Source organism: Dromaius novaehollandiae, chromosome 6, assembly GCF_036370855.1.
Source record: "Dromaius novaehollandiae isolate bDroNov1 chromosome 6, bDroNov1.hap1, whole genome shotgun sequence".
Taxonomy (NCBI): Eukaryota; Metazoa; Chordata; class Aves; order Casuariiformes; family Dromaiidae; genus Dromaius; species Dromaius novaehollandiae.
The window spans coordinates 24,244,044-24,264,727 of NC_088103.1; the positions used below are offsets into that span (position 1 = coordinate 24,244,044).

Here is a 20,684-nt window from a genome sequence, read left to right on the forward strand (position 1 = left end):
GTAGCTACAGGTGTATTCATGCTACTAGCTATTCTTATCTTTAAGTAGGTATGTTTCTCCCCAGTGGTGTTTTTCTTTTTTTGACATTTAAAAATAATATTTAAATGGAGAGAAATTGAATGGTTTTGATTCTTCTACTCTTTTATTTCATTCTTTTGATACCAGTTTGTATATATTTTTTCAGATAAGTTTTATTTCCTGTGATCATGTATGAGCATGATGATATTTTGATGCAGTGCTATGTGAGAATTTGCTGCATCTTCTCCTCCCATGTCCTGCATGTGTATTTCATCTGTGCAGCAGTGGAGTTGCCACGGTTTGCTTTCGGGTAGCCTGCAGTCAGATGTGCTATCTTGGCAGCTGCCGAGCCTGGTTAGGAGGTTAGCAGTCCTATTTCGCCAAAGGTTACTGCCCTCAGAGATTTTTCAGCATAACTGTATGTGTGCATCATTCCCCAACGCAATTCTGTTAAAATGATCTTGGCTAAAAAGCAAGTACTCAGCTTTTAACGGCAGCAAGTGAGGTCTGTGTAAGAGCAGGTGCTCCCCAGCCCCAGCCCTCTCGCCTGCTCTGTGGCTGCGGGAGGCAGGAGCTGCGGGCTGCTACCAACCTCAGGCCAGGCTCCGCGGGCTTCCGATACTGCCCGTCTGTTCCCGGGCGGCGTCCAGCCTATGGACGGTCTTTGCTCGTACCTTAACTTTTGGAAACAGGGCAACAGGAAAGTAAGGTGAACAAGGCTTACCGAAGGAGCCTCTGCCCGGAATGGTGATGTTGTAGGCTCCCAAAACTGACAAGATTTTCTGCTGGTAGGGATTTGTTCTCCTGCTTAATCTGTGGTTCGACAGGACAGCAGACCAGCAGATTCCATCCTGCCACCTTTCTGTGCTTCAAGGGGGTGTGTGTGTGTATGTGTGTCCCTTTCTGTGCTTTAAGAGTGGGTGGTGCGGGCGCGCACGTGTGTGTGTGTGTGTGTGTTTGTGGCAGTATTTGGCATCTTGCACAAAGCTGAATCATTAAATAGTGGGTTCAACCCCACTTGTTGAGGCCTCCTCTATAAAGAGATCCTCTTTTTCTCCCTGGTAGTAGGAGTTGCAAAGCAAAAGCTTATGACCTTGTACTTGTTAGTTTTATTTGATGATGTCTGTTTTATTAGAAGAGAGGGTGAACAGTTGCTCTCCTTTCACCTTCCCCATTAATGCTCTCATAGACCTCTGTTATAATCCCGCTTTAGTTATCATGTTTTTAGGCTAGAGAATCCTAGTCTATTTAGTAATTCTTGTAGGAGAAACCATTCTAACTTTTCAATTTTCTTTGTTACTCTTCTCTGAATATTTTTTTAACTGTTCTTTCCCCTTTATAAGATTTGGGAACCACAATTGCAGTGCACTTATGCAGCAGCATAATTTTATCTTCTTTTGTTTTCTATTCTTTTGCTAATAGTTCTTAACATTCAGTTTTCTGGGGTTTTTTGATTTATGAGTGTTGCCTGTTTTCCTAGAACCGTATGAAAGACCTTACTTCTGAATAGTAAGTTTGTAATCTGTGATTTTTTTATGTAAAGTTCCTTATCTGCATTAGTTTACATTTATCAATATTTAATGTGTCTTTTTTTGCTGAGCCATTCAGTAGCGTGGAGTTCTTCATAGTCTGTCTCATTCTTCATTGTGCAGAATACTTACTGTCGTCAGCAAACTATCGCTCCACACCTTACCTCCGTTTCAGTGTAATTTATGAATATGTTGAATAGCACAGATCCTTGTGGGGCTACCCAGGTGACCACCTTCCTCTTCAGATGCTGACTGTTGCCTCCTTTTTATTTCTTGTCCTTTAACGAGTTGTTTATCCTTTCCTTTCTTGCTTTGTTTCTTTTTTTGTTTTGAGAGCCTTCAATGATGAACTTTTTCAAATATCCACTCAGACTTGCAAAAGGCATTAAATCCTGTGTCCCCATGCTTCCTGAGTCCTTCAGAGAACCCCTGTATATTTGAGAGGTGTGACATCTCTGTGCGAAAGCAGTTTTGACTCTTCCAAATCTTGTATATATTATTGCATCTTCTAACTCTATTGTTTCTACAAATTTGCATATCATAGATATTAGTTTGTTCAATACATATAGCACAAGGTAGAATTCCTTGTTTGGCACAATTCCATCCAGTTACTATTGATGTCCTCAAACTTGTGGATTGAAAGACAAATTTGGTAGTCTTTATGCTACTTTGGATAGCACTTATTCCATGATAGATCAGTTCTCCATCTAGATGGAGTGTATTTTTAAAATAACATGTTGCGATTCATGTGTTTCTTTTTAAATTTCAGCTGTCCCTTTTCCACCAACACACCGCTTGACCTCTGAAGAAGTATTTGACACAGATGGAAAACCCAGGGTTGACATTTTGAAGAACCACTTAATAAAGGAAGGTCGAGTGGATGAAGAAATTGCACTTAGAATCATCAATGAGGGTGCTGCAATATTACGGAGGGAAAAAACTATGATAGAAGTTGAAGCTCCAATTACAGGTAATATTTCTAGTTAATTTCACTGACAGCTAAATTAAAAAAGGCAGATTTTTTCAGTTGTAAAGCTTATCTTAAATTGCTAAAATAAAATTTCTATATAAACTGACCAAATTTCCCCTCAAAATTGCATTTGTTTAACACTACTCAATTGGTCTGAAAAATATACTGCACAGTATTGTACATAACAAAGGCATTACACCTGTTTGGAAAAACTAGTAGGATTGGTATTATAATGACAAGAGGGAACGCAGCTAACTGCAGATGAATTATGGATTTCTAATTCTTGTGATGTTGTAAGTGGGAATAAAGATAGCTACCTGGAATAGAAAAATGAGCTCAGAAGGGAAGATTTAATAATTCTGAAGTCTAACTATGTGAAGAGAAGCTAGTTGCTGTTGTTTGAAGCAAATAACTTTAAGCTGGAGTTCTGAGTGAAAAGTACATTTTATAATGCCTTTGCAGGTGAGACTGGTGGTTGCATGTTAAACAGTGTTCTTGTGAGCGTAGTAGTACTGGCAAGAAACATAAGTTGGGTTTGATTTTTTTTTTTTTGCATGTTTAATGCAATAGGACCAGATTCATTTTGATATGAAACTGACAGATTGTCTTTAATTTGAATATGTTTTTCTCCTTCAGAATGGACTCATATAAAGTTAGTATTTCATAAGTTTATTTTAGGGCATCAGCTTGCTTTAATTTTTTTAACGTTGTGTAAATGAAAGCATTTAAATAGTACATGATTACTATTCATTTTTTAAAGAAAATTAAACTGTTGAAATGATGGAAACCATTAAGTGACTGTCTGAGCTTTTTTCAGAGGTCCAGCAGGCTCAAAACAACAGTGTTGTCTTTATGTTTAGAATTTTTATATTTCAGTTTATTCAAATAGTTACCCTGAGTTACTGGTTAATTGGAAGTGGAAGAAGAAGGGACGTTCCTGCAGTGTTTGAGTGGAGATCTGAAGAAAGGTGATATACAAGAGGGCAAATTATATTAGGTCTAATAATTTATAGGTCATGATGACTAAGCCTGCTCCAAGGGAATGACAACCTTTAAAATGTGATGTGCCATATCCTACATTTCTTTCAAAAATTAGAAAGATTTTTATTCCCCAAATTTTCTGGTAAACACTGACAAGCAGAAGATGCTATTGGTCAGATGATTATTGACATTTTGCATCAATGGAAGAAGGCAGAGCCTCTCAAATTTCTGTTGATTGTTATCAGCAATACCTCATACAGAAGCAAGAAAGCAGCTCCTGACTCCAGCTGAGCTGGGAACTCCTATGGGATTGAGGAGTTGGGAGCAATTGTCTCTTCCATATGCTTTTCTTAAAATTGTGAGAATACCTGGCTTTGTTGCACGCTCTTCAAAGTCTTACCATCTGCTGTCTTTGGCACTTCTGCCTCAGATTGCTGACCACTGATCTTGTCCTGTCTCATATTCTAAAAACACAAGAAAAATCCACTGTTGCAAAAGCGAACATGGTTATTTGAAGGAGAAAAATAAGTGAGCAAAGATAAGATATGATGGTATTAAAAGATACATTAGTCTGACTCAGGAACAAAGACCTACTCCCTGCTTATTTTCAATCCCATATGGATGAAGCAAATTGTTGCAGGACAGCACTGTAATTCCTTTCCAAGTATACATACCAAGGAGAATCTGCAAAGATACATAAGGGGTTGGAGAAGACAGTAAACAGCTCCTGATCATCTTCAAGACATGAATGCTCAGTCCATTGGCAGCTTTTGAAAAATCTTCCACAATCTGCCAGGCATAAATATGATTATTAGCAGTATTGTCATAGGTTGCGAGAACAGCATCTTAATGACAAACAGAGGAGAAAGCTCCAAAAACTTGTGTTATTCCTGGCTTATACCTGCCTTTTTTTCTTTATTAGAAAAACTTTGTGGCTGTTTACTTAACTATAGATTTAGTAACTTTTCTTTTAGAGATTTTTTTAAATTAATTTGAACAAATTTTTTGCTTCCAGTGTGTGGTGATATTCATGGCCAGTTCTTTGATCTAATGAAGCTGTTTGAAGTGGGAGGATCACCTGCTAACACAAGATACCTCTTCCTCGGTGACTATGTAGACAGAGGTTATTTTAGTATAGAGGTAACTGAATATATTAATCTGCTTTGTCCTAAATTTTTTGTAAGCACACTTTCACAGACTTTTTTCAAATGAAATATTAGATTTGCTTTAACATGCAAATATGTTCTTCCTTGCCGTGCTTTCTCTTATTTTAAAGGCCTGTTTACACGAGGATGTTGACCAGCTGTTCAGTCTGTCTTGTTGGAACCATGAGACTTGCTCTTTTTTCCCCTTCTTTAGTTACTTTTGAAAAAGTTTGATTCTGTAGCATTATTCTGTATAGTCTTGCCTCTCTTGTAATATTCAGTAGGGTGTATTTGTAGGTTTTTGAAGAACAGGTGAGTAATGTTTGGAGGTCTTTCCCATACCCTCTTTATAATAATTGTTAATCTGTATAAATTAGACTCCTTCTACTTATGTAATAAAGTATTTTTAATAATCATTAATATTTTTCTTTACTAAAATTCTGAGGGCGGTTACAGATATTCCCTAAGGATGACCTGTGTTTCTGCCATTAATTTTTCAGGTATTTTGAATTCAAATACTTTTTAAAATTTTCAATATGTTTATTATGTTACATTCAAGAGATATTCACATATTCGTATCATCAGTTGGTTTCAGGGCTATGATTTCTAAGTTATCTATTCTTTTGGAGCCAGTTTGGGGAATGCTTCAGCTTGAGATATCTTCATAGATACCAAATCCAATAGAGTGGCTTACCATTTGAAATAGCATATTACAAGGCATGGCATATGATACTTTATTTCAGCATCAGAATTACGCTGTGTGTTATATCATGTGTGTGTGTATATATACTGTTAAAGGCATGAAGAATGCATTTTGGGATTATAGGTTTAGTAGTCAAACTGAAGTTACAACAGGAATGATTGCTTCAAAGTAATTTATGAAAAATAATTACAGCAAACATTCCCTATTTATTTATCCAATCTTCCATCTCACTTTTTTCTCATATGATTTTAATTTAATTTTTAACTATAATGCTTGGGATGCTAAATATACTCATGGAATATTTAAAGATATGCTAACCATACTCTTCAAAACCACTCCAAAGTTCTGCCATGATCTGCTCTCTTTTGCTCAGAGTGCCTGCAGAAACATCAGTAAAGTGCATGGCAGATTATCTGAATGGCAGATTATCAAATTCCTGCAAGTATATGATGGGCTATGCTATGTAGTCCTGATGAAAAAAAAGAAAACAAAAAAGGTGTATTAAAATCTCCCCTCTGCTTCCCACTTTTACTTATAAAAAATCCTCCTTCAGTTTTTGCTTGGCCATCAGTAACTTTTAGGAATTTCAACTTAACTTTCAGGAGTTTTCCTATGGTCACTTTTAAATCTTTCTTACTGATTAGAAATGTAACATAGTAAAACTTTTGACTTGTCACAGAAACTTTAAGATGAAATTTTCTAGAAATGTATAAAGAGTGAAATTTGTGTATTCACTAATAAATTCTTCACCAGTTTGTCCTGAAACCTCTTCAATTTTGTTGAAAACAGCATTGATATGTTGTATCGATGGGTAGTAATCCATTTCCAATATAACAGTCAGATGCCATCACTTCTTCTAAGAAGGATCATTACATATTACCATGATTATTTATAACAAACTACATGGGTCAAGATGGAGTTCTTCGTGTAAGGGTGTGTAAATTCTTCATTTCTGCACTGAAGTAATGTGACGTAGAGAACTCTGACATTTGTCTGTCTTTGATTAATAAAAAAAGTTCCAGTACAGGAAAGGTACAAAACCATTTTCTTTTTGTACTCAATAGGTGTCATGCTTAAGAATGTGTACATCTCAGCAACTTACGTGTAGTATCCATTTACTTAAAGGAGGGCACTGTTTGGACACTTTTTTTGTAAAAATTGACTTAACTAAGTAGGTTCAAATTTGTAGAATTCACCAAATTCATTCATGTATTCATCAGATGATAAACAGTTGTTTTGTCACAAACTGATTATGCTTTCTGCTAGGAAACAGTTTTGAAGCACTTGTGGACTTTGCAATATATTAGGATATTTCCAATTTACAGAAACATCGAAAAACAGAGTATCTGTAGAAAAATGAAGATTAGTATTTTGCATATTTTTACTAAGAATAATTCAATAATTAATTCAGCTAAGCTTCATAATAAAAGTCTTTGGTGATATGTTTATTGGTCATATGTTTATTGGGTTTTTTATGTTCTTGTGTTTTCTTTCTTCCTTCATGTGCTTACTATTCTGTGTGAAATAAAATCAATGTTGGAGAATGAGAACTTCAGGGTTCTTGTATTGGGTGGAAAAAAAAACAACTTGAAAGTAACTTCAGTGCAGTGCAAAACTTCTGTTTTTTTTTTTTTTCTGGGCTCAGTCAAAAATGCACGTAAGAATCAGGTTCAAAGTTTAAGTGAGACATTTGGGGCATTCAAGGATGCTGAGTGGTAACATACCGGAACTTGAAAAAATCTTGTGTCTTCTGTATCTCTGCCCCCATCCCTGTTAACTACTAAGGTGCAATAATAATGATACATACAAACTTAACTCTAATTCTTTAAATTTGATGTCTGAACACTGAATAAACAACTAGCTTTCCCAGTTCCGGGGGAAGAAAGGTTTACTCTGTCCATTTTTAGTTCAAAAACAGTCCCCAAATGATGTAGCTCTCTTTAATGTAAATAATTTTGTGCTTTGAACTCTATGAATAAGTGTCTGCCTTCCTTCTTATGCCAGTCTTTAGAACTGTATTATGAAATCTGATTTTACATAGGCACATACACGATCTGTCTAGGCGAAGGTGTTCTATAGTACAAGTCTGTTGAGTTTGTTTTACTGTTGAGTGTCCAGTAAGTATAAATATTTTTCCAGCATTCTGTTCAGCTATTCTTATGGAAAGCAATAAACAATTTGCATAATTCAGGTCCAGAATAAGTATATTGAATCAGGGAAGTAGTGTTACAGTATATTTTTAAATGGCACATTTTAAGGTGTACTTGCATTTGAAGTTGTTATCATTCTTTTTCAATGTTTTTCAGTAATAACAGTTTTTAAAGTTCTTGTTAACTTGTTTATTTTATTGAATATACTTGTTTTTCAACAGTGTGTGCTGTACTTATGGGTCCTGAAGATTCTCTACCCAAACACATTATTTCTTTTGAGAGGCAATCATGAATGCAGACATCTAACAGAATATTTTACCTTTAAGCAAGAATGTAAGTACTGTCTAAGAATATAAAATTAGCTTACTTCCAATGTACCAATCTTTGCTTGGGTGTCTTGTTTTGCTGGAGAGATGATTGTCTCTAACTGCAATTAAGGTCTTGCAAATATTTTGAGCCCACTGACATCCGTAGAATTGTTTGCAGTTGTTAGGTGTGGTGTTGGTGTGTAAGTACATGAAGACTGGTGTCAATAAAAGGTACATTTTGGAGTAAGTTTTGAGGTATCAATACTATATTTAAAATCTTGGAGAGGGGAAGGTTATTTTAAATAAAGCTCAGACATGGGCCAGGTCTGCACTTTAAATTTGTTGCTGTCTTGGCTGTAATCAGGAGTGTGAAGTAACTTGCTGACAGCATTGTGAAGCTAGCAAGAAAACCCTATTGCTGCTGTAATTTTTTGATTTGGGGAAGTGATTTTAACTATACTAGTGTAAGGTCACTCTTTTGCTGATGTAAGCTGCTCCTCCATTTGGAGATATGAAAAAAGTTTATAGTTTTAGAAGAGAATATGTGTTGAAATTGTACTACTTATTGTGCTGTTTGGATGTTTTCACTTAAACTTGCGGATATTTTTGGGGTTTTTTTTTTAAATCATTCAGTTTATGAGATGGTCTCTTAAATTTAAGATCCATTATATTACTTTTTTCATCGAATGTGTTGTTCTTAATGTTTTATATATTTTTTTCCAGGTAAAATAAAATACTCAGAAAGAGTCTATGATGCTTGCATGGAAGCTTTTGATTGCCTCCCTCTTGCTGCCCTTTTAAATCAACAGTTTCTTTGTGTTCATGGTGGACTTTCACCAGAAATAAACACACTAGATGACATTAGGAGAGTGAGTATTTTATGTATTTGAAAATAAGTGGAATATGAAGATTTACATGATGCTATACAAAGTCATGTTTGTGAAATTGTCAGTATACTGTTTTTTCATCTTGTCTCTTTTGGAAGTGTAATTCAGGAACTGAAACTTAGGCTAAGATTTTTTTAATTATAATACTTAGTCTGCCTAGTGCATTTTTCATTAGGAGATGTCATTGAGACAGTTGGAACTGTTACAAAACACGCAAAAAAATCCAAAAGTCCACGAAGTTTCCTAAGACACAGTATGTATAAAGAGTTTCATATTCAGTCTGTATAGTGCTTAGTATTTCTTACTAGATAAAAACTAGAACTCTCATGGCTATCAGGACTGAGCTCATAAGTTAACTCTAGTCTTAAAATCAATTGATATATCAAACATCATATTTCAGTTATTCTTATAAATCCTGTAAGTCCTATAAAATAAGTGGTAGGCTGTGGCTAAGTTGCAGCACTTAATAGAAATTCAGATTGTTATTTAAAATGGGAAATTTGGTAGGCATTTGATTAACAGCTGTCGAATGCTTCTCACTGTAGTAAATGTGCTGAATGACTATATTGGTAAGACGGATGAAAAGAAGTTTTAAAAATGGAACGATGGAAACAATATTCAGTAGAATGCAATTTAAAGGGAAGGACATTGTGATGACATTACGTGTCTAACTGTCTTTAATAAATTGTTTTTAACTTGCATGGAATGCTGATGTCAGGTGAAGACTATATCAGATGAAAATCTTCAAGTGTAATTGCTTTTTTTTGCACACTCCTTTTTGACTTATTTTAGTTAACTTAGCTGACATCTTGACTATAATACTTGGCTCTTTTCAAGAAAGTAGTACTGATTACTTAAATTTTGGGAAGCTAACATGGAGCGTGACAAGAGCGATGTTTTATTCTTGGAATTTATTTTCAAAATTTGGATTATTCAGTATGGCATATAAAAAATCATCCGTTGCGTAAGAACTAGAAAAACAGCCGCTGTCCAGTTGCATGGAATCTCTGTCTTTCCTTGGTCATCACTAGTAATGCCATGCCTCTATAGGAGGGAAGAATGCTCTGTCTGGTGTTGAGCCAGCTGCACGAGTGACTTTCTTGTGGTTTTCAAAGCTTCCGGGTTTGCCCTTAGTCATGTCTTTTGTCATTTCTGAAATTTTAGAAGAAACTGGTAATACCAGATTGGTTCTACCAAGGAAACAACTTCTGAAGAGAGAAAAAATTTCCTTGTGCAAGGCTTCTTGAACAGATGGGTCTTACACAGCTTAAGTAGTGCAGCCCCTTCTGTAAAGATCCAACTGCTTTAAAATCTTTATCGCTTGTATGGTTGAGAGCTCTTGCCAAAATATGCCATTATTTCTTCCTCACGGAAGGTGATAGTATCTATAATGGGCCATTTGTCATCTGTGAGTCAGTAGTTATCCATGTGCTATTTTCTCTTAGGGAAAGAAGAAAATTGTGTATATTTAGGTATCTTCATCATTAAAGATGCAACAGTAAATATTTCAATGGGGTAACAGTAGATCATTGTTTTACATGAAGTAGTGAAGTTAGTTACAGAAATTTCATGGGTATTATGCTGTTTTTTGATAATCAGAGCAAGATCTCTAGTAAAGTAGTCTAGATGTAATTAATTCCTTTGAATAAGATGACTGTTTTTTCCCTAGTATTGCAATTTCTTTTACAATCTAATGATGGAAATACTATTTTTAAAATACTTGTAATACCAGAAAAATATAGCAAAAAGGAGCCATTCTTTTGCATTGTAGATTTTTGTTCACAAAGCACGTTGGTCTTCATTGTTTCTAACGATATGTAAAGGGAGAATCTTCTGAAGCATGTGTGTTCAGATTCCAGTCCACAAAGTTCTGTCCTTCATAATGATTTTTTCTGTCGTTAATGTGAATTCACATCATTATACTTCGTAAAGTAAGTAGTGATAGAATAAACTGAGGCTATGAATGAAGAGAATGAAATAAAAGGTTGAGGCTTTACAAGAGTATTCTCTAGCAGGAAATCTACTTGTTGCATTTGGCATAGAATTGATTAAGTATAAGTTTTATGATCACTATAAGATTAGCTTTGCTGGTTTTATATTCATGATGAACTTAGATTAAAGTGAATAGTGGAAAATTATTAGAATTCATTACTAGCTTTATCATGGGCCTGCTATAGAAGATTTAATGTACAAATTAAGAGTTATAAATCTTAAAAAATGAAAAAAAGTTGTGTTCCTATTGTCTAGTTGTGAAAGTTAAAAATGAAAATAGCTGCATTTATTTTCACAATATGTATGTAGAAATATTTTAAAAGCTCCTCATCTGAAAGGATCAAAAGCATTTACAAACTCTCTACAGATCAGATTTTCGAGTGGGTTCAGATTTTCGAGTGAGGGTATAACATGCATGCTGTCCAGTGGCTGACACCAACATTTTGTAAACTTGAACAGGACATGAAATACAATTTTTGAAACTGAACTGGCATGCATAAATTGATGCTTCAGTTGTTTTCTTGGGAATTGTTTAATTAGGAGTGGCTGATCAAATACAGGAGTTTCACCACTGTAACTGGGAGTCTTACCTGTTATTGCTCATCTCTTATTTAGCATATGCAAACAACAGTGCTGCTCTGTCATTAGAGGGTTTTGTTACCCATTCTGGATTTTCAAAAGCTGAAAGATAAAACAGAATCTGTGCTTTCCTAGTTTTCTTATTCTTTGTTCCTTTTCTGAGAGGTGTGAATGCGTCCTTTATGTTTTGCTAGGTGCATCTGGAAATCAAAACCATTTCTGTTAGGATTAGTAACAGCTAAAGGATAGTCGATTTCAACTTAAAATGTGAATAGCTTGTTCAAATAAAACTTCAGGATTTTAGGTGAGGCTGGAAGAAATAATAAGTTTATATATATATGGAACAAGGTATGTGGGAGCCTCTTTCAAAAAAGATCTAAATGTCAGAGAGAAGGAAGACCTATATCCATAATTTGAATTTATAGTATATAAATATTGATGACCCACATTTTTTTTTTAATCTTCTCTTACTGTATTTGTGGTTTTCTTACCATCTTGTCCATTACTGGAGTTCCATTTCTCTTTTTTACTGCTCCCTCTCCTCAGTTTTATAGGCTGCTGTCCTGTTATTTCTGAATTTACCCAATCTTTTGAACTGGCTTGGACTGTTTCAGAGGCTACAATGTCAGCTTATTTCATTTATAAATATTACACTAAAGAGCAGAACAACACGAGAGGAGAAGAAAATGGTAGAAACAGAGATGGACATGTTTACTTAGCGCAATGCTATAAATAGGAAACTGTACAGAGGCACATTGCAGTTCTAGAGCAAGTATTAACCTGTGCAAAAATCTATATGCCTTGTGCAGAGAGAGAACTGAGAAGGGCGAATTGAATAAGGCCTTAACACGTATCCCATTACAGGTGAAAAGAAACATGGTCAGAGTTTTTTGGAAAGTAGTGCAAAAGAAACAAACATATTTTGGAAAAACACTTTGGAAAGCCACTTTGTAATAGGATTGTGTTTTTTGTTCTTTTTTTACATTTTAGTCTTGGAGCTAATTTGGAAGGTTTGGAAGTCAGGTGAATTTAATTAAGGGGTAATGCTACTTCAGGAGGAAATATAAGCTTGTGTGTTTATGTATATGAAATTCTGTATTGTGTATTGCTTCTGATGAAAACCACATTTATAAATGTAAGGCAGTGTTATCAGAACTGATCTTTGAGCCTTTTTTGTTCGTTTGCTTGTTTTTAAAGAATCACTTGGTAACTTTTGGAAAAGGCACTATTAGTGGCTTGGCCACTGCTCAGTAGCTGCATTAGAGCTTGGCATACACTCACTGATAGTGCAAAATGTTTTCAAATTAAATAGGTGATATAAAATATCCCTTTTATGTCTAGGAAAATATTACAGACTTGTGATACAAGTGTGATATATGAAACTTAGCTTTATAAACAGTCAAGGTAATTGTATAATTTTACAGGCCGCCTTGGTTTATTAGCAGAAGTTCTTATTTAGGACAGGTCTTCTTTGCAAACGTGTGGAGGCATAATCGTCTGGTGTAAGAAGGGAATCACAACTCTAAACAGGATAGGTTGTCAGCCTAAAGAAGAAATTCTGTGTAGAATCAAATTCTGCATCATGAAATTTTTTGTCAGTATTGTTGACGTTCAGGAAGACGATTTAAATCTACATGAACAAAACGATTATTTTTGCTGGCATAAACTCATTTCCAGTAGAGGACAGCTTTCATAGTAGCTGTAATAGTAAAGCCTAACTGGAAAGATTGCTGCAAATGTGTCTCTAATTTCTGAGAAACTGCAATTTTCTGAAACTTCAGGTAATCTGATTTTTGTCCTCTGAAGCTCATTTACACAAATGTTATGATTGTGTTGGTAAAGTGTTTCTCTTTCAGACACATGTTCATCAACTTAGAGATGGTACTTAGTTAATCTCATTTACACTGCCAAGACTTTTGCTGAAACAAAATTCTAGGAAGGGTGATTCTAAGCCCAGTACCTTATAAGGAAGGAAGTGTCTAGATAAGACTATAGGGACTCTAAATTTTAAGAGAGAGAGAGAGAGAATTGTATTACTGATTTACAACAAAGAGTCGTCGTTTTAGTTAGTTGTCTGTGATATTGAGGTTTAACTAGTAAAATGCATTGAAATATACAATTTTTTGTTTAAAAAAAATAAAATTGTGTATATTTAATAAAGGAGAAGTACCCTGTACTTGTTCCATATTTGTCAGTGGCAACCCATCTCTTCCTACTTTTTCGAATTGTAATGGGAGAACTACTGGGATTCTCTCTTTATAATGCTTTACTTCCTTTCTGTGGTTTGCTGAAATTTCCTTTTCTTTGGCTATATATAAGATGACTGCTGCTCTTCACTGGCCTTCACATAGTTTTTAGGGCTTTACCATGTAATAGTACACAGGAAAATTAGGACAGATTAATTAAAACCAGTGTCTGTAACTTCAAGTATATGAAGCTTCTGTGAAGGTGCTTTTTCTTCAAATGTAAAGTAATTTTAATTTGCTGTACCTTAATCTACCTCCAAGGCTTTGCTCCTTCTGAATTTGAGCATCCATGTGGAGGAACGGTACAATTTTATTTAGTAGCCTTGACTTCATAATACATAGGAACTATTTTATATTCAGATATCTTAAGGTATGTATTAAAAATATGCTGCCTGTATCTGATAAACACCATATATAGTGATTCTTATTCTAAAATAAAATTATCTTGTTCTCAGTTACCTTAATCTTGCTAGAAATAAATTAAGCGAATTTGGATTGAGAGTCTGTTTTGCCACATTCACAACCTATTCACAAATAGTTAATCAGTAACAAGTATTTTGAATTAACTCATGTGCTTTGTTAACTTTTCCTGGTGTCATTGTGTAGAGAAACTCTTAAGTTTATTATTCTGATTTGATATATGCAATCTGGGTTGAGTAGAATGCAGTGACATTTGCTTAAATTTTGAGATGTCTCGAGAAACGTGCCAGGTGGTAGTCTGATGTTGTATCTAGTGAAGAAGACACCGATCTGATGTGTATAGTTAAGTATAATTACTTTTTGCAAGCAGACCTCCTACTTCGCTACAATACTGTTCTGAATGCTATGAGAAAGTAGTTTGGGAGAGAGGTGTGTTGCTTCCAGCAACCAAAGTATTTGATTTATAACATCTTCCTCTATCCCTTTGGCCAAAGTCATAAGGAAAATCCTTGAAGAATCAGTCAACAAAATTTCTTAGAAATGCTTTCTAGACTTTCAGCCTTCTATATTGCAGGAAACATCAGTCAGCAAACAATTGGATCTTCCTTGTATAAATGCTTCAGTTAGTTCCTGGACCCAAATTTATTGCTGGAGGTTTAGAAACTTGATGGTTTAATCTACAGAAATTCAGGTACTTGCAGAAGTTGATGGACTGACTTCTTCAATCTGGAAGGAATATTCCATGCTGGGTTTATCATCCAGTGTGGGAAATGTTAAACCACTGGATTTATAACATGGAATAAGTCCCAACAACACCTTCAGTTAATACCTGCCTTGCCATTATCTGGCAGGAATTTGTAAAGATCTGGACCTCTCCACTTATGTTACAGGTGGCAGCCTCGGGAGCTCTGATTTTCCAGGGCGAGAGAGCTTGGCACTACTGCTGGTTCCATATTTGAATGGATTCCTATGGACCGTTAGACTCTAATTCACCAGGTGCTCACCAAACCTCCCTTCGAACCTGTCATGAAGAGTTAAGTGTTCTCTAGTACCATCAAAGTCATCTTCTTTGGTATGGGAGGTAAAGTGAGATTAATGCACTGTCCATCAAAGAACTGTTCCTACATTTCTTGGATAAAATCATCTTGTGAAAAAACTCCAGCTACATAAAGATCAAATAAACTTTACATTGAATTTGGGATATCTAATTTCATTTCTGGGAAATCAGAGATTGATTGAATGTTACCTAAACAGGGTATTTTCCTTTTGCGTTATCAGATGCTCTCTCCTCCCTCCCTCTGCCCCTTTTCTCTGTGGTTACTAGGAAAGTAACAGGCTGCTAAAACAAGGGTTTCCAAGTGGACATCTGTAAAGAAGCATCTAGAGAAAAGAGAGAGGAGAAGACAAAAAAAAAAAAAAAAAAAAAAAGACATCTCTAAAAATGCTTATGGCCCATTCCACCAGGGCCATAGCTGAGAAATAAAGCCTGTATGAAAAATGTCTGCAGACAGCTAAGCTAGTCATCTCTTCATTACATTGTTAAACAATCCATTATGGAGATGGGTGGTGTTTTTCTGATGGTATAGTCTGTTCTAATCAGTGCTAATTGTTCATCGTGTCTTTTATCAAACCTTTTTTCTGTACCGTTTCTCTTTGCTAATTCCTGGTAATGACTCCAGATTGGTAGATATGGCATGTGCATGAAAAAGGGACCATTTTGTTCCTTGCCTATAAATTGATGATCTTAAGTTGCACATATCCATCAGTCTGGAATTCATCTCCCTTCTTCTTAGAACTAATAAATCTTATTGCTTTTAACAGGTTTGGTTCTTTTGGCCTCTGCCTTATTTGAGGAGGAGGAGAGGAAAAAAATACAGAACCTACTTCTCTTTGATATGTTTGGGATTTATTCTGTAAAGCCTGGTATTGATGGATATGTAGTATAACAAATGTATAAAAACTACTCATTTACTATTCAAATAATCTTTATGCTGTTGCTTTTTCTCAAACAGTTAGATAGATTCAAAGAGCCTCCAGCATTTGGACCAATGTGTGATTTACTGTGGTCAGATCCTTCAGAAGATTTTGGAAATGAAAATTCACAAGAGCACTTCAGTCACAATACAGTCAGAGGGTGCTCCTACTTTTATAGGTAGGAGTAGGCTAGGTTTCATTTAGTGTTTTAATATTAATCCTTGCTTCATATTTTTAGATACTTTCTTTTACTCATAATTGTTTCCATTTCACAGCTATCCAGCAGTTTGTGAATTTTTGCAAAATAATAATTTGTTGTCAATCATTAGAGCACATGAAGCACAAGATGCAGGGTAAGTGCTTTGTGTCTTTCAAGAGATTATTCACAATGTAAAATAAAAATTAACTGTTTATTGCTGTATGATGTAAAATAATCTGTTTGGTTTTACAGTTATAGAATGTACAGGAAAAGTCAAACTACAGGGTTCCCGTCATTAATAACAATTTTTTCAGCACCTAATTACCTTGATGTCTACAATAATAAAGGTAAGAACTTGTTATAAAGAAAATAACTATATATAATACTAAGATAGAAATGTGGTATTAAAATAAAAATGTCTTACTAAATAAGTCATATAATACCAATGACTTTTTGCCAGGTTAGAAATTAGACAACAAAAATTCTCTGAATAAAAATTATATTGTTAGAAAGCACACGTAACGTAAATCATGATCTCTCATGAAAGTACCCTGCAGCAAAAGTATGGGCAGAAGGTTTCTTTGTAAAAAGTGATGCTGTTCAGCATTTGAGTGTATTACTTGGTGTGTTCCAGTCAGGCAGGGCTTTCATGTGCTGATAGTAGTTCACTCCTCTGGTTGTCTTTAGTTTGTGAGCTAAGTAAGGAAGGGAGACATCGGTGAGCAGGCTATGCATGACGTAGTTTGTGTTGTGCATTATGACATCTGAGAGTCTTTAATTGCAGACAGAGGAAAGTACATGCTTACCGCTTGCTTTTTTTGATGAAGAAAGTTAATAAGCAAGCAAACAAAAAAGCCCACAACACTCATCAACAGGTGGTCACTGGGAAGAAAATGAGAGATGGGGAAAATGCCAAGTTTTGTGATATTAGGGGGCCAATAATGGGTGTGTTTAGAAAGTCACGGAAGAGCAAATGCTGATCTAGGTACTGATCACCTTTGGAAATGCTGTTTGGGAGGTACCAGAGAGGGGGAATTCATTTTTGCCCGTACTCTGTTAAAGATAAAGCTATGGTGTAAAGTTGCTTAATACTGTGGAGAAAGATTTACAAGTTAAAATTATAGAGGAGAACTTAATGTGAATGGATGTTATCCAGAGATTAGAGCAGAAGTTCAAGAACAGAAATAATTAAACAAAAATAAAGCCTTCTGAAATGCATGGCATTCAAGTATGTATGAATGATCTCCAGGTGTTCAAATACTGTTCCTTTGAAACCAAGACCTCTTTCCTAAATTCAATATATTGTGTTGCCTCTCTCCCTTTCCTCCTTCCTTCTCCAACCCATCTCCCAAGAGAAAAATCCCACTCAACACACACCACTTACGTAGAATGATAAACCGTATATAGGGAAAGATGCGTTGCTGCTGTTACTTGTACTGGTTGTAAAGTAAAGGAGAAATAAAAGCTGGCTTTTTCCTCTTTTTCACCATCTCTATGGATATTGATTTTAAGAATCCTTTTTACCTATCAGGTGTTCCCAATGCAGTGCAAGCATAAATATGGAAATACGTGGTCAACATCTATTTAGCTTTAGAATGCTGCTGTTTTTTTGCTTTGTTTCTCTGTGCTTCCCCTTGTAGATTTCTGTGGGTTTATTCCTCTCTATACGAAAGGGAGTCACAGAATCTAGGCTTACAAAAAAGTAAATGTGGAAAGACATATAACAGGAATAAAACCTGAACCTGGTTATACTGCTGTTTTGAATTAGGATTTTGTTGAAGTCGCTGAAATTACACCTTTTCATGACCTTTTTAAATCTGTGTTCGTTATTGACCTATTTTAGGATAATACAAAGCTATACTGACACTTAGCAGTATCTTAAACCTCAACATTTGCAATAAGATATAATCCAAAGTTCTCTGTTAGAAATCTGTTCTGTAAATACCATGAAAAAAGAGAATGGTGTATCTCTGGGTATATTTCGTCTATAGTACAGAATAGCAGTAAAAAAAAAACCCTGTGACTTTGCGTTTGTGGTACTTACTAGTTTTAAACATTCTTTCTGAAATGTCTGAATTTTATTGTAGCTGCTGTATTAAAATATGAAAACAATGTGATGAATATTCGTCAGTTCAATTGTTCCCCTCATCCTTACTGGCTACCAAATTTTATGGATGTTTTCACGTGGTCATTGCCATTTGTTGGAGAAAAAGGTAGGCAATAGTTGTACATCAGTGAATTTCTTTCCTTTTTCTCCCAGTTTGATGTTATTGGGAGGATTTTTTTATGTATACCAAAGAGAAGTTAATTACATAGTTCTTGTGAAAATGGTTATCTGTGTGTGTCTTTACGAGGCAGACTTCTCAGACGCTTGATTGCAAAGAGGATTTGGTAGAGTTACTAGACTGTGTTTTGGAGTTTTTCTTGGCAAGTGAAGATGCCATTTCTGAGAAAGGACAGACTGAAGCACAACCTGTTCTATAGCTTTTGGTTGTTAAGATAAAACTGCATCTAATAGAGGTGGTAATAGAAGGTATAATTCCCACTGAGAAAATGTATCTGCATTACAAAGCAGTACCTAAGTAGGTTTTCAGAATTTGAACTTAATGTAAAAACTCTGTTCATATTCTGCAAAATGCTATGTTGCATATTTTGTTAATTGTGCATTTAGGTATTGCATTTTTGGAATTGTTAAACCTTTTCTCATTTTTTGAGATGTTCCTGTAAAATTTTAACTTTTTTGGATATCTTTTCTGAAGGTCAATTTGTATATCAGTGTGGGGGGGTTTTTTTGGTAAAAGATAATTTAGCACAGATCCTCATTTTTTTCCCCTCTGGAGCTGATAACTCTGAATCTAGGACGCTAGGGCTTCAAGTAGTCTTCAGGTAAAAGAACAATGAGGTTAGAGGCTGAAAGGGTCTATTTAAAATCCCTCCACAGCAGGACCTGGTCTTTTCATAGAAGAGATCTGGAAAGCTCTTTAAATTTTTTTCTAAAGTACCCTTGAGATGATATATTTACTTCACATAAACAAATCTAGAATTCTGGATTTGTTTTAGTTAGCAGTTACAAGCAAATAATTAAGATACTTTTTAGTGTGGTTAACCCATTCGGCAATTTTTTATGGTTCTCAAACCAAGAGAACTGACAGTTGGAAGGAGGATAATTTTATTTATATCTCTTTTAAAAGATGATGCAGTAGATAACCCTTAGCTGTTGCAACTGTTTAAACTGTTTATTTTGATTTTGTTACTGCAGGCAGAAAAATTCCTTTCTGCTCCTCAACATGTATTTTCCTGATACAAAAATAAGGGTCATTAAACTATTTGGTAGCAAATTCCATACAAGCAAAATGAGATGATTCTTCACATGTGCGAATAAACTGTTGAATCATCCTTCAGGACAATTTTTATTCATATAACTACTGGACAATGTCACAGAAGAAAAGTCTAGAGGGATTTTGAACAAAGGAATACCATTTCTGACCCGGGAAGTCCCTGAGCATCAAAGTATTGGAGTCTGGGAAAGTGTTTGGTAGAAACACTGCTACATGGTTACCTGCTTTTATGTCATCCCTAGCCATCAGCTGTTAGGCACTGGCAGAGCCGAGGTACCACGGCTAGATGAACCTTTGGTATGACTCAATACGGCTGTCTTAAATCAACTTTGTTCTAGCGATTTGAATGTGGCAGCTTGTCGCAGCCGCAAGTATTAGTTATGGGGAGAATTTCTAAGAGTGCACAGTGTGTTCTCCACTGCGCTGTGGCACTTTGCACTTCAGTGTCTCTGCCTCAAGGGCAGACTCCCAGTTACTCTATGTCAGAAGGTTCGTAATTCTCCATTCTCCCATTAGCCACATGTTTGTGTGGGGCTACAACAGAATCCGTCCTTTTCCATGCTCTGACCACCTGAACAAGCGAGAAAGGATATGCCGTCATGCTTTTCATTAGGTCAGGTATCTTTCAAACTAGCAACTGATTTTTAGTTGTCAATTGTGATATTCCTGCCAGTTACCTTGTTATAGGTATGACTGTGAGTTACCAAGATCATACAGTTTTGAAAAGGCATAGCATGATTCCAGGATGCATTAAGCAACAGATTTTTAGCTCAGTAAACAATCCACTGATTCTGCTTGAATAATGCTTGGCCACTTTCGGTCAAGAAAAATGAGTTTAAATTGGTAGGGGATAGTGAAGCTCTAATAGTATGATTAAGGGAAATGGAAAATATGCTTTGCTGTGAGAGATTTGAGACCAATGGCTTATTAGGTCTAGCAAAACAAAGGAAAACGAGTTGAAGCAGTGATTCTTTATGGATATGCTGTGGGAATACATATCAAGAAAGGAGAATAATTTAGCAGATAACACAGAGATTGTATGAATTAGTCATGAATAAGTTTGGGCAGGAAATTATAAGGTGTTTAGCCATCTGAGTGATGTTCTGGAATAATTTCCTAAATACTTTAGTGGGAGGAAACGCTCGACTGTTTTAAGAGAGTCTGATATATGTGTGAAAGATTGACAAAACAGGAAGATTATTGGAGATAGAAAATAAAAGCCTTTTGATACAAGTTTATGTATCT

General features: G+C 35.4%; 1 protein-coding gene across 8 annotated transcripts in view; it reads left to right on the forward strand.

Moving 5' to 3' along the window:
• Positions 1-20,684, forward strand: part of PPP3CB (protein phosphatase 3 catalytic subunit beta) — a 53,065-nt gene that overhangs the window by 11,854 nt on the left and 20,527 nt on the right. For all 8 annotated transcript variants that reach the window (XR_010389710.1, XR_010389709.1, XR_010389711.1 and 5 more), the window contains exons 2-9: positions 2,317-2,517; positions 4,514-4,638; positions 7,718-7,829; positions 8,528-8,673; positions 15,941-16,080; positions 16,178-16,255; positions 16,354-16,448; positions 18,189-18,314. Coding sequence is in view for 5 of the 8 variants with exons in the window: in XM_064513926.1 (XP_064369996.1) it covers positions 2,317-2,517; positions 4,514-4,638; positions 7,718-7,829; positions 8,528-8,673; positions 15,941-16,080; positions 16,178-16,255; positions 16,354-16,448; positions 18,189-18,314 (1,023 nt within the window). In the remaining 3 variants the exon portion in view is untranslated. The remainder of the gene's footprint in view (positions 1-2,316; positions 2,518-4,513; positions 4,639-7,717; positions 7,830-8,527; positions 8,674-15,940; positions 16,081-16,177; positions 16,256-16,353; positions 16,449-18,188; positions 18,315-20,684) is intronic.